Source organism: Crotalus tigris, unplaced genomic scaffold, assembly GCF_016545835.1.
Source record: "Crotalus tigris isolate CLP2741 ecotype Arizona unplaced genomic scaffold, ASM1654583v1 scf7180000018419.1029430, whole genome shotgun sequence".
Taxonomy (NCBI): domain Eukaryota; kingdom Metazoa; phylum Chordata; class Lepidosauria; order Squamata; family Viperidae; genus Crotalus; species Crotalus tigris.
Window position 1 is genome coordinate 630,898 of NW_024096993.1, and position 14,883 is coordinate 645,780.

Below are 14,883 nucleotides of genomic sequence, written 5' to 3' on the forward strand. Positions count from 1 at the left end.
ATTGCTATCCCCCCAGATTAGTCCCAATCCTACCGGCATCCCATAGGGTCTTAGAGACTTGATTTTGCTATTAGTCTGGAGAATTGGGTATGGATAGTGCCTGTAAAATGGCAATGTTGATTATTGATGATAGATTTTGGTATGCCTTGACTATGAACTGTGTTATTGCATGGTTTTGATACTGTTCTTACCACTTAAGGGAGGGTTTTTTTGTATTGGTTGGGGGTTTTTATATTGCTTTCAATTGCTGTGAACCACACAGAGTCCTTTATTTGAAATGAATGGCTATATGAATTGAAATAATAGATAAATATAATTATGGATCACGCTTATGGCTAAGATTTACTTTCTAAATGTGTTAATTTACAACTCTCAGCTTAATTTGCCAGTTTAAAAAAATGCTGTTTGGGAATGAGGAGAGTCATAGACCAGGATCTCTGGAAAGCAGCAATCTAGGGCAAACAGCCTGGACATTTCTTATGTACCAATGGAAATAAGGAAGGGGAAAGGGCTTATTTAGTTTCATACTGATGGCAGTTGCAAGCATGATATAACTCTACAAAGTACAAATCCAATATGTTAAAATTCAAAGAAGAGAAATGTTGCCTTATCTGTACCTATTATTAAGACTATTCCACAACCCCATAAAGATTAATCATGAATCAAGAAGTATTTTTCCCTTCTCCAACCTAAACATTAGCTGGCAACAGGTGAAGACCAAGTAATGCTTTGAATTTAGCATGAAAAATTTGCCTGATGTGAAACTTAATTTAATATTCAGACAGATTTTTTTTCCTACAGTCATTTTACCTGCACTGATTTCACCATCAGCCAGAAATATGTAATAGTTTGCATCCAGATTATATCTTCCTGTAGAAGCTGGAAGATGAATTCTCCTTCTGAAAGAACACTGGATAAGGCCATCAGCCAGTCTCCAAGATATATTCTCCAAAGCATTCTAAAAAAACAGGCAATGCAGATTTAACTTTTGTATCTCAAAAGATAAGCCACCACATATATTGTGATGGGTTCTGTCAAAACTGATTAGGCAGTTATCGTTATCAAAGAAAGAACATACCAAACCAAACAAGTTTAATTAGCTGGATTTTATGAAGCAGATAAGAAATATTTAGCAAGACAAGTCATGGCTGCTTCCCATTAAAAGTTTAGTGACCTTCTCAAGTGTCTTCAGCACCATCCTGCTGACATATAAAAACTTCAATCCTTTTGAAAACTAAAAGGCCAACATATAACTAGAGTGATCATTTTTCAGCAGCCACTTTGGGACTTGCTAAGCCTATTGATCACATAATTAAACAAAAACTGGATCCTTCAAATGAACCCCGATACTGAATCGTTCAAAAGACACTTGAAACCTTAGAGTCCTCTTAATTATGTTATCATCTAGTGTCTTAGGTTTTCTGCAAAGCCAGTAAAAGCAGGTATATGCTGGGCTTCTCAAGAATGGGACAATGGCTTGTCTAATATTTATTGTTGCAAAATAAAGCCAGCTGAATGCAAATACCTTGATCAAACTAGGGGCCTAAAATTTTGATAATGCATGTAATTTTTCTTCTGAGATATACTAATGTGTGTAGAATAATAACCATATCTACATTTTGTAAAAACAGTTGAAGAAAGGCCATATATATTGCTTTGTTAAGCAACACAACAATTACACAGAACTGTACAGAGACATATTAAGTTTAGAATTCTCCATTACATAGTACTCTGCAAAACGCATAAAAATAACTGCAGAGGAGAGTCAGAGACAGGATAAAGTTTCCCCTTTAAACAGCTTCTTTAACTTTGCAGTTGTTTTCCATGATGTAAGATTTCATACAGCGGTCCGGATTCTGTATGGCAAAACAGGACAAAAATCACGAGTCTCCGTGGATTTTGTTAGCAAGACAACTTATCCTGGCATATGTTTTTACTGTGCAAGATATTTCGTAACAATATCATTCAGAGTTCAACCCTGTAATAACATGAAATTATAATAGTACTTTCGAATCAAATTCTGGATAAGATCGCCCAACCAGGAAAGCTGTCTTGAGGTCAGCAGAATGATCATTATTAATGCACAGATATGCATCATCGCCACCACCCTGGAAATAAGAGAGATTATTAAACTATTTTTTCACTTTACTTGACAAGTCTATATGGTCCATATTCAAATTTAGAGTAGGTTAATCATTTTTTTTAAACAAGTTTTATTGATTTTTTATTTTTACAACAAGGTGCTTGAGAAACAATGTGGTGACAGGGTAATCAATTATCCAAAAGCAAAATCATAATATATACTGTAACTCAGATTAAATCATTAAAGACTCCCTCTCTATTCCCTCAAATAATATAATATATTCAAATTAATGTATTTTTCAATAAAGTTCAATCAATCAAAAGAATCATCAGTAACATTTCATCTCTATAAATCCAAATCCTGTTTTGAGTTTTACTATTTACAATTGCCATATTCCAATTTGGTTTAGATAAACATATTATTAACATTTCAGGTGTCTCTCCTTTCCCTTTTTCTTTATCATAATCAGTAACTCATTTATTAATATCATTTCTTCTTTTATCAAAAATCCCTCTTATTCTCTTTCCATTACAAAATAGCTATCCTTCCTAAAAACAAGAATATTACTCCAAAAAATACATTTCTACTCTATTTTAAATCTATAATCTATCAATCAATCAATATCTATGTAAAACTCTTGAGTAGGTTAATAATTTAATGCAGCCTCCCCAAGTGGTATCCTCTAAACTTGTTACATTAGGCATGCACTTAACATGGTAGCTGTCTTTTCATAAATTGGTCATTGTTTTTTTTATCTCTTTCTACCCAGAGCCATACATTTTTTAAAAAACAGTGCTGCTTATCACTTGTGGCAATCTAGCATTTCTTGTGACCTTCATAACAGCATTGTGCAAGTATGATTTTAAAAAAGCCTTGAATTTTGAGAACCATGAGAACTGTACATTCATCTACAAGCATTGCTAATTGTAAATTAATCTGGAAGGTTGGAGAAGGATGAGCTAGAGATACATCTCACTGAGGTTTTATTAAGTAGACCCAAGGCTATGGGAATCATTGCATTCTACCTTAAAGCACAAATACAGGTGGCTGAAAAATCAGGTAGAACATAATGCAGCGTTTCATTAAAATAGTTTAGGGACAAATTCAGAAGAAATGAGCCTTAAATAAATACGTACCATTGGTCCAATAAAAAAAGGGAGTATGCCAGAAATTATGCAACATTTATCCTATTATCAAGAGTTAAGAATTTTCTCAGACCTTGCATGTTAATACATGACCTCCCATAATTGCCTGGGAATTTCCTCTTTCCCATATTTTCAAATATCAAAATCTCATTGCAAAATTTCCAGTAAGAATGCTAGAATCTGAGACTTCAAGATTGCACAAGATTTTTGACACAAGTTAAATGAATGTGTTCATTTAACTTGGACAAAATGCAACTAGAATAGATCCTGTGCTATCCATGGACAACATTTTTACTATCCCTGCCTAAAATATCTAACGACTGCTACAAGTTATTTCAGGCATTACATATCACGGGCAGTTCAATCAACAAAATTATATAGGAAAGATTTTGATGAACACCACCCTTTTGCTCATGTATTTTATAGAAATTACCCATGTTAAAACCATAATAAATGACCAATGGAGTAGCCTCAAAAGGTGCTGCCATTTTTCCAGAGGTCAGAGGACTTACTAACCATCCATTGATCATGAGATAATGCAAAAGCAATATAGCCTTCACTGGGACCGCTCATTTCAATCCATACTGAGTCGCTATCTTGCTTGAAGGAGAGAAAGAAGCAATTGTTGGCTTTAGGGTCACAGTGGGTTGGATTTCTCACACAGAACTTGCGATCTCCACATTCTGAAGAACTGAACTAAGGAGACAAGAAGCAAGGTTGTATTTCTCCACATACCACTGCTTGAGAAATAGGGCATTTTCAGAGCATCAATAATTCAGTTATAGGATTTAAGGGAAATACATTTCCCACAACAACAAAATTCTATCTATTGATTAAAAATTGTGGCCAAAAATACCTTTGTGGCTCTAGGCAGAAGAACCATTTTATAGATGAGAAATAACAGGCAAAAACAAATGCCTAACTAATCATGTGATACTAGAATTTTGTTAAGGGGGAAGTAAAATAAAATTAAGAGAACAACTGGTGGCAGAGGGATACAGTTGTCAATGGTTTTCTTACTTACAACTAATAGAAAGAGTTAAAGTAGATAAATAAGTTTATGGTTTTGTAAGACTGAATTTGAAATAGAATTGCATACAGATGATGAACGTGTAATTGCTAAAATGTATAAACTTTTGTTGAAATTTGAATCATATTGTGAAGTATGTGGATGATACAGCAGTGGTGGGTCTTATCCAGAGTCTTATAATGAAGATGCTTATAGAGAGGAGGTGAAGGCTATGATGGACTGATGCAATAAAAATAACCTGGTTCTGAATGTTAATAAAACAAAGAAGATCATTGTTAATTTTAGAAAGAACCAGCATAGTCATACTCCACTTTGTATCAAGGCTGCAGCTGTAGAGGTGGTCAGCAGTATTAAGAATCTGGGGGTGCAGATATGTAACAATCTGACTTGGTCTCTTCATACATCCTCTTTAGTGAAGCGTGCAAACCAGTGTCTGCATTTCCTGCGTCCTATGAGGAGAGCACATCTTTCTCTTTCTGTCCTGGCCACTTTTTATAGAGGCATGACTGAGAGCATTTTAACAAACTGTATCACTGTTTGGTTTGGTGGTAGCAGAGCCTCAGATAGAAGGTCCATACAGAGTGTGGTAAGGACAGCTGAAAAGATTATAGGAAGCTCGCTTCCTGTTATTCTTACAAGTGCTATGTACTTAGAGCTCGAAGCATTGTTAGACACCCCACACAGCCACTTCATGGTCTGGGAGGGGGTTTCAAAGTATTTCTAGCAGGACTACTAGATTCTGTAACAGCGTTGTTCCTTATGCCATCTGTCTTGTAAATTTGCAGGATTCTTTTTTCTCGCCATGTATATGTAAACATCCATACTAGATTGTGTTGTTTCTCTGTGTCACATGTGTGTGTATGTGGGTATATGCATAATCTTTTGTCATGTTTATATAGTATATATTGGAGGTGGTTACCCTTTGAGAGTTGAATGCAACGAAATTTCATTTTAATATATGCTGATTAAAGCTATTCTATTCCATTATTCTATTCTGTTCTGTTCTGTTTTGTTATGTTTCTATTCTATTCTATTCTATTCAGCACCCCACAAAATAGCTAGAAATTTTCAAATACACACACTGATTCAGTAGTTTTAATAATTAATATACAATTGAGACGAGAGGTTTTTCTTTTGGGATTGAAGGACAAATCCCAATCAGGACTTCCTTCTTATACAAGATAATTGCTGCAAGATTATTGTATGCACAAAGATGGAAAGATTCCACATTTTACCCACGATAATGGAATGGTTGGTAAAGATGATGGAACTTATTGAGATAGCTAAACTGACTCAAATATGAAACAAGGAAAAACAGAACCTATTTATTGCTGCCTGGAAACCCCTTATGGATTTTTTGCATAAAACAATAAAAAGCTTATAATTTAAGGTTTAATTAATTAAATTACAGAAAGAAGAGAGTTATGCTGTAACCATAGAGGTAAATTTGTAACTGTACTGATAACATTTATTATACTTACATATTGTAATATTGTATTATATTATTATATTAGTACTTATAATTAGAAAGTACTACTTTATATCTTTTTTCTTTTCCATTTTTCTTTCTTTTTTGTTGCACTTTTAGCTTTGTATTTAGTTTTTAATCTTTCTTTTCAAAAATGTTAATATAAAATTATATTTTGAAAAATAATATATTTTATCTTTTTGTATGTAATTTAATCAGTTTTGTTGTTTCAATTCATTTCTTTTTATATTAAAGCATTTTTAAAAAGTTTTCTGGCAATTATTTTTTTTCTGGCAATTAGTATGCTCTAAGCCTCAAATCCACAATTCTGTTGAAGCCAAATACTTGACATCACAGCAACAGAAGTCTATAATTTAGGATGCACACTACAATTACAGTCTTATCCTAGTCAGACACTTAATTGTACAATACAGATATATTCATTCTATAGAACAATTAAAGGCTTTTTAAATCAACACAAAGTACTCTAATAATTACTAACTCTATACAGGTTTAAAATGCACAGGGGGGCATTTTTTTAAGAGGACAGAATATTTTTCATTCTGCAAAAGTCTTAAAAGAAATTATTTTTTCAAAGAAAAAAATCAGACAGCCATAACAATCATCTTGCCATATAAATTTAGATAGATAGACAGACAGAGTCAATACCTAACCCACACCTTAATCACTTCCCATTTAAACCACAACATTTGAACCACTCTATATGGATATATGCTTAAAGACCACCTGGAAACTTCAACCGGTTCTGTATGTAGCAGTGTGCGCAGTTCTGAATGCTCCATATTTTGCCCGTGTTACACTACTGCTGTGTGAGAGCTGCACTGGCTTTCAGTTTATTTTGGGGTGCAATATAAGGTGACAGTTTTTACCTTTAAAGCCCTGCATGGTACAGATTGTGTAATGTAAGATATTTCCTCTTCTCAATGACATCTAACCCTCCCTCCATATTGGATAAGGATGAATGTGCCCCAGTTCCACTCTTTTAAATGTTGCCATCTGGTGGGACCGAAAAAGCTAGCTCTTTCTGTAACGGCACTTCATATATCAGACAGTCTCCCCTTGAGTTATGGAGAGTCCCTACAATCTCTGCCTTCCAGAAGGCTGTTAAGACCTGGCTTTTCTCTCAGGTGTTGAGCTAGGATGGGAGATGAACTCAGCATTTCTGTTCTTGAGATGCAGTGTTAAGAGTGCCCAATGACAGGTTTGAATTTTAATTTTGTTGTATTTTTTTTGTTATTTGTATACTTGGTTGTTAGCCACCAAGGGTTGTTTTATATAAGGTGAGCAACCACATAAATTCTTAAGTAACTGAATATAAAGGAAAACTCTAGAATTTTTAAATGTATAACTAATACATGATAAACAGAGAAGTATAAGAGGTAAATTACTGTCCTAATGATTTTATAAAGAGGAATCAATATTATGGCATCACTGCTGGAAAGTGCCTATAAGTGCAGTTGTTGATAGTCCAATAAAATGTTACTGGATATGGCCAACAATATAATTAATATAATTAAGTTACAATTTGCAATTCAAAGTAATACATCATTTGAGCAAAATCTGTCCAATCAAAATCTTTATATATGTTTAATAAAGGCTATTTTTTTTTTTTTTGAATGCCTTCAGACTTACTTATAGGAGAGATGAAAACAAACAGACATCTTTTGGTAGGGAAGCTTATAGCCTTGGAGCAGCATCTCTCTTAAAATTCCTGTCATATTGATCTCTTATTATGGCAGGAAAGAGAGAAGACCCTTTCCCAAAGCCCTGAACTCCAGTCAGCCCCATCTGGAAACATGTCATTTTGCAAAGAACCTGTTTGCATATGACATATGCCATTATGGGCTCTAGACAGCATTTTGAATTGTATCCAGAAACAGATCAATGGCCACATCAATGAACTTTCCAACGTTCTAAAGGAAGCCACATACAGAATGCACTACAGTAATACAGTAATTCAAGCAGGATATAATTAAGACATGCATTGCTATGGCCAGATCCAATATCTCTAGGAATGCATGCACTTACGCACTAGATTTAGCATGTGAGTATACATCTAGCTGTTACTGAAATCTGAGCAAATTCAGACCTAAACAAGGAATGCTCCATAATGCAGATCTGAACCTTTGAGGAATTTGTAACCTTGACTAGACTGAATATGCTGAGCTGCATTTTTTCCATTAACTTATTTATTGGGTGTCAGTGCTGCTCTGGGTACAGCTGAGTGAGTGTAGATACAGTACCCAACATTTGTAAATCAAGTTAAACGTAAAAATTGTAATATCTAATAAAAATGCAAAATCTTCATAATAAAGAGCCAAGGTGGCGCAGCAGTTAGAGTGCAGTACTGCAGGCCACTTTAGTTGACTGTGTTCAGCAGGTCAGCAGTTCAAATCTCACCGGCTCAAGGTTGACTCAGCCTTCCATCCTTCCGGGGTAGGTAAAATGAGGACCCAGATTGTTGGGGGCAATGTAAATATATATACATTGCTTACTGGTGTACACCGCTTAGAGAGTGCTTGCACTTAAAGCGGTATATAAGTCTCATACATAAATAAATAAATAAATAAATAAATAAATAATAAAAACATATAAACATGCCAAAGCTCTAGACAGTCTCTTCCAGTTTTATTCATTTACTTATATTAAAAGGTTGTATGCTATAGTTCAAAGTTTGGGCAACACAAAATTGTAATTAAAATACTGAAATAGGATCCCCAAACATCACCCCTTAAAGCCATTCTTCCAGGAAGGGCATATAATTTACCAAGATACCCTAAATATTGTATGCCTCCTAACCATTCTGAATCTTGACCCAAAAGGGTTTAAGAAATTCTCTCCATTCCAATCATTTTGGAGCCAAGATAAAAATTACACCTTCCAACCAGTAATTGGAAGGTACACCTTCCAACCAGTAACCAGCAGTTACAAACCAGTATGTTTGTAACTGCTACAAAGAAGTTTCGAAGCCATTTTTTTAGCTATTTTTCTTTCATGCTTTTTTGTTATTCATTTGTATGTTTACCCTTTTATAATCTTTTCTATTTCTTCTTCTATATTTCAGTAGCTTTTAAACTTTGTTTGTAAAATCTTCTTTTAATAAAAATATTTATTAAGAAAAGATAAATATAACCCATAGAAACAAGAATCCAAGAGATTTCCATAATTTTTAAAAGTGGGAAGTAATCCTAAGAAAAGCACTTTAAGAAACACTGATATAGAGAGTGCTTATGATAAAGCAAATAAGGTTTTGCACAAATATTTATTTATGGAATGTATAGACACCTCAATACATTAGCAATACTTTAAGTGTTTTGCTATGTGTAAGAAAATGCAGCAATAACAATAACAACAATCCATTAGCTCATTATTACTTACTGGTTGGCTTAGGGAAGAGACAGGCAAGGATGTTGGAATGGCCCAATGAGAAGGCATTATTGATGTCAAAGGAAGTATACTAGGTTGAGAAATCTTAGGACCAGGAATTTTTACCCAATAGATAGTGAATTTTTGTACAACTGTGACTCTGTGAAGAGACAAAACCTGTTAGTTACAATTTGAACTAACACAGATGTACAATAACTTTAAAAAAAAAAATCCCACCAAACTTCCATCTAAATTAACCCAGAAAATTCAGCATTCATTCCTCTAAGAAGGCTACCCATTCTTGGGTTATTTAAATTTTAATTCCTAATTAAAAAGGGATAGGGGGATTAATCATACCCAATATCTGACAGAGGCAAAAGACCCAAGGATTTATACAGATTTATAACAATTGTTAAAGGAAGAGACCATATCCAATCTTTGTGGTACTTATTCTGCAAATCTTTTGAGCTTTTTTAAGTGTATTGCAGGTGATCAGTTTACAGAGAAGCTAAACTAATGAAAAAAATCTTCCTGATATCTACATACTATTTATACTAGTCTTCAGACTAAATAAAAGCTCTGAGATAGCTCCTAATTACCTAGGAGCAGTGGTTCTCAACCTGTGGTCTGCAGACTTTGGCAACGTCAGAATACAGAAAAACAGAATGGGAAGGGACATTAGAGGTCTTCTAGTCCAACTTCCTGCTCAGACAGGAAACCCTATACCATTTCAGACAAATGGTTGTCCAATCTCCTCTTAAAAACATCCAGTGTTGGAGCATTCACAACTTCTGGAGGCAAATTGTTCCACTGATTAAGTCTTCTAACTGTCAGGAAATTTCTCCTTAGTTCTAGGATGCTTCTCTCCTTGATTAGTTTCCATCCATTGTTTTTTTATCCTGCTTTCAGGTGCTTTGGAGGATGGCTTTTTTGGCAGTTGCAAACACTGCTAGCTCATATTTAAGTGATGTCATCACAGGGGGTCTGCAAAGGCTTGATTTAAATCCTGAGTTACGACTTGGAGGTCTGTGGCCACAAAAGATATTTAAAGGGGGTCCATGGTGAAAAAAAAGGTTGAGAAACAATAACCTATAGGGTTCAATCTTGGTTCAGTTTGAGCTGAGGCTCTTGTCTGCTGCTTTGTACAAATAAGACATTGTAACATTGATCTGTAAAACTGAAAGGTTATGTAGGACTTTGTCAACATGATATTCAATTCAGAGATTTGCATATTATTTTACAGGCCATACATATTTTTAAAAGAATACAGCTAAACAGCCAAACAGGAAAAATATTTTATTACACTTACAGAAATTGTATTTTCTTTGGTGCATCTCTAGGAGCAATCCAATAAGCATCCATATGGTTTTTCTTAGATTCACTGGTGTGACTAACAGCTGAGTTCTACAAAATACAGAAGCCCCATTTTAGCATTGTATAATGGCTGGATTCATACATGGCACTTTATCAACCCATTATGTTAAAAATGGCTTTCTGAATAGGCCATAACCACTTGAATACCAACAATGCATCAAGTCAGGAAGCAAAATATATCACTTAGTAAATGTATGAACCAACTCAATAATTAGGTTTATAAAGCATACTAGACTTCAATCTAATAATTCATGATAAGTGGTTCACAAATACTAAGCCATAAGCTTAGTATGTTGTATGAATGCAACTTTACAGTTTAAAAACCAGAGTTTATTGTTTAGCATTATATATAAACCCAGTTGTGACAGGCACAGCTTAAAATAAAACAGACAGCCATTAACAGAAACCTAACAAACCACTTTATGACTTATCATGATGTAAATCCAATTATTGCAGTGCCAAACAACTTTACTGGAACAACTAGGATTAATGTATGAGCAATTCCATATGAAAGGCAGTCTGAGTTCCTACATCATAAACCATTTAAGGCAATGAATTTATGCATCAGGAGTTTTATTCTGCCTAAAAATGGATTATGTTCTCAAACGATTTACCTCAGCTTTTAATTTTAAAGATTTCAGTGGCTCTCTACTGTTACATATTTTAATATTTCCTTTTAACGGTTCTTTTATTTGAAGATGCTTTTACTATTTTATTATATTTTCATATTATAGCCCAGTGGTGGCGAACCTATGGCATGGGTGCCAGAGGTGGCACTCGGAGCCCTCTCTGTGGGCATGCACACCGTTTCCCCAGCCCCGCCTCCCCCCACAGCCCACTCCTCACCAGCAGCCCCCCTGGAGGAGAGTCGCCCCAGGGCAACAGGGACAAGACTCCGCCCTCACACCCCATAGCGTGCAGATGATGCTGCGGGGTGTGGGCAGAAGGCATGGTGCTGCAGGGCTGCCTGGCGATCTGCTGCAGGCCATGGAGGTGGTGTGTGGCCCTGCAGGCAGGTGGGGCAGGGGGTAGGTGGGGGCAGAACAGGCAGGGCGGGAGACAGAGTGGGGGCGGGAGTGGTGGGTTTTGGGCACCCGATCTCTAAAAGGTTCGCCATCACTGTTATAGAGTCTAGCCTACATATTCTCAGGCAGGCCATCCCTACAAAGAGTTGTGTTACTCAGAGGCAAACTGAGGAAGCAGCAAATCATGTTTCATTTTAATATCCCAAAGAAGGGACTGCCTACCATCTGTTTAAAATTTCAGCAACTTGAGGATTTATTTGTTATTATCTTAACCCACAAGAAATCCATCAATATTATCCATTTTGCATATTGCTCTAAAATTTGAATACGTCCATCAGAAAAATGCAGAGGTATTCTGAAAAGTTAACTGATATTTTTAAAAAAGCATATAGGGAAGGATATATAAAAACATGGCAATAAGGTCTGCTAACAGCTACTAACTTATTCTGCATCAGATAACCAGTAGAGGGAACCCTAATATTTAAAACATAATCTATAAAGGAAAAATAGTCTATAAAGGAAAAAGTATTATTAAAGCATTGTTAGTGTTGATTAATTCCAATATAAAACTGATGCAAATATAAAGAGTAATTTAAAGCAACAGTGTTAGGAGTGCTTCCTACATTATTTACTGCTCAAAATCTAGTCAAAATTGGCTGGCAGAAGCATTTTCAAGATTTCCCTACCTTTACGTGTCCACATTTAAGGAGCTGAGATCTTCTCCGATCAGCTAATGCAAAAGAACCAATGGCCGGGTCTTCCAAGCGGTCAGCATTGCGAGCTTGTAGCAAAAAGCCTTCAAACACAGGCCCAGAAAAACTAACTAAAATCAAGAATTTGAGAAAAGGAATGGAGATGAAATCTCAGTTTATTCTGGCAACAGGAGCAGGCCTCAAATCCTGCATTTCGTAAACTTGCCAACTGCCAGGTATGTGTGGACTTCAACTCTCAGAATTCTCCTCAATGGCTATGCTAGCTATGGGAATTATAATACAACTAGAATATATTTAAAATACAATGTAAAACCTGGAACAATGTTACCTTGTCATTTTATGTTTACCACATCATTTGAATGTTACATAGTCACCCTTTTATTTATTTTTTAAAAACCAGACACTATTATCTGAAACAAACTTCAGTTACAGAACCTGAATTAAGACAGACAAGATGACAGTTGCCTAGAATGGTAGCATGGTAATTCAGAAAACACTCTTTGAAAAACCTGCGCCAGGAAAGTAAAAGTGACATAGCTACCCTAGGCTTCCTCTGGAAACAACTCATCTTTAAGAGTGGAAAAAAACAGTAGAACCTATTATAAATGTTGTTTATAGTTTATACTCTCGCATTAGGAATGAACCATTAGGAACTCAAACTGGGCCCAACAAGTCATTCCAACTCACTAGGGAAAGCTAACCTATAACCAGCATTTCAACTACATCTCTGAAGGAGACAGCAGTGAAAAAAATATATTTGTCAAATTTGAATGGCTGCCCATCCTACAAATAAAATAATTAAATAAAATTAAAATAAAATAATAAAATAAAATAAAAATCTATGTGCAGCATGCAGCACAATTAAAAAGGTAAATATATAAATGTTCATATTAAAAAAGTATACTTAGTCCACCAGACTTACGACCAAAATTGAACCCAAAATTTCTGTTGATAAGGGAGACATTTGTTAAGTGAATTTTGCCCCATTTTACAAGTTTGCTTGCTACGATTATTAAATGAATCACTGCAGTTATTAAGTTAGTAACTTGGCTGTTAAGTGAAGCCAGCTTCTCCACTGACTTTGTCAGAAGGTCACAAAAGGAGATCACATGACCCAGAGACACAGCCAATCATCATAAACATGAGTCACTTGCCAAGCATCTGAATTTTGATCACCTGGCCCTGGGGATACTACAATGGTCATAAGTGTGAAAAACGGGTGTTAAGTCATTTTTCAATGCCACTATAACTTTGAACGCCACTAAATTAAACATAGGTAGAGGACAACGAACATATAACAAGCACAAAAACAAGAGAAGATGATGTTTGCACCATAAGAGACGCTGTGGCAAAAATTCATACCTTTCACACAATCTCCTGGCTTAAATTCTGTCACATTCACCTCAATGGTGTGCTTGGGAAATGTCTGAGGCGATTCCCCATGAAAAGGCAACATGGAGTCACAGGATTCGTATACTTTTCCATTTGAGTAACTAGCTGATTGATCAGAAAGGCAGGCGAGCAGCCAAGCAATAAAAGTTATTCTGGAAGACTTCATCTACCAAAACAAATTAACAGTGAATATCAGAGAGCTGCTGTCACTCATTCATTTACATTTTCCGAAAACAGGCTCGCAGTAACCTTGGTCTTTTAAAGTTTAATCCCAATTTCTTTCCCGAATCAGAACAATTGTTTTCATTCATCTCCAGAATTAAAGTGTAATTAAGTTAAATGGGTTATTCTGAACTTGGACCAACATGTATGTTTTATCTGAATACAAACTACTAAAACCTACTGTGCTGCATACAGAAGAGCTTGCACATGAACAGGTTTTGCATGCCCCTACTAGTGTACAACCCTGATTATTCTCTGTAGTCTCTCATTAACCAGCACCACCATGGTAAGGCCCAGATAAAATGAGACAGTATAAGTTACCTGCTCAAAGAATAAGAGATGATTTCTAAGATAATAACTTCTGCTAGGAACAGACCTTTACTACAATATACTAACATATACAGGTAATCCTTCACTTATGACTGTGATTAAGCCCACAATTTTAGTTCTATGTTGCAATGATCATAAAACAGGTCATCATGTGACTGCACATGATTTTACGACATTTTTTTGAGGTGGTTGTTAAGCAGCAGCTGTTAAATGAACACAGTGGTTGTTAAGCAAGTCCATTATTTGCCATGGAGCTTTTTTTTCTGGAAACTGGAATTAAATGCCAGTTTCTGGAAAGAAGTTTTAAATTGTGGTCACATGACTGTAGGATGCTGCAAACCGCCATAAATGTGGATCACTTACCAAGAGCCCAAAATGCAGTCATATGACTACAAAGTGACCGTGGACATTGGAACTTCAAATCCAGGTCATAAGAGCTTTTTCGGGGTCCACCATAACTTTGAATGGTCACTAAGCAAGCAGTTGTAAATCAAGGACCACCTGTTATTCCTTTCTTCTGGCCAAGGAAGACTTTATTATTCTGCTTTTCATAAGGAAGAGAGACATTATCCAAGTCATTATCCTCATTAGAATCCTGATGGATAAACTGGGCCAGGGGTAGGCAACCTTGGCTCTTTTATGACTCATGGACTTCAACTCCCAGAATTCCTGAGCCAGAATAGTCCACAGGTCCACGAGTCATAAAACAGCCAA

At 35.6% G+C, this 14,883-nt stretch overlaps 1 protein-coding gene across 3 annotated transcripts in view; it reads right to left on the reverse strand.

The window, feature by feature from the left end:
- Positions 1-14,883, reverse strand: part of LOC120312058 (ferric-chelate reductase 1-like) — a 44,986-nt gene that overhangs the window by 11,081 nt on the left and 19,022 nt on the right. For 2 of the 3 annotated variants that reach the window (XM_039352269.1, XM_039352268.1), the window contains exons 2-8: positions 13,588-13,783; positions 12,199-12,335; positions 10,423-10,517; positions 9,126-9,273; positions 3,745-3,924; positions 2,007-2,108; positions 811-958 (exon numbers count right to left, since the gene is read on the reverse strand). In XM_039352269.1, the coding sequence (XP_039208203.1) occupies positions 811-958; positions 2,007-2,108; positions 3,745-3,924; positions 9,126-9,273; positions 10,423-10,517; positions 12,199-12,335; positions 13,588-13,783 (1,006 nt within the window). The remainder of the gene's footprint in view (positions 1-810; positions 959-2,006; positions 2,109-3,744; positions 3,925-9,125; positions 9,274-10,422; positions 10,518-12,198; positions 12,336-13,587; positions 13,784-14,883) is intronic. The other variant, XM_039352270.1, reaches the window with a different exon arrangement.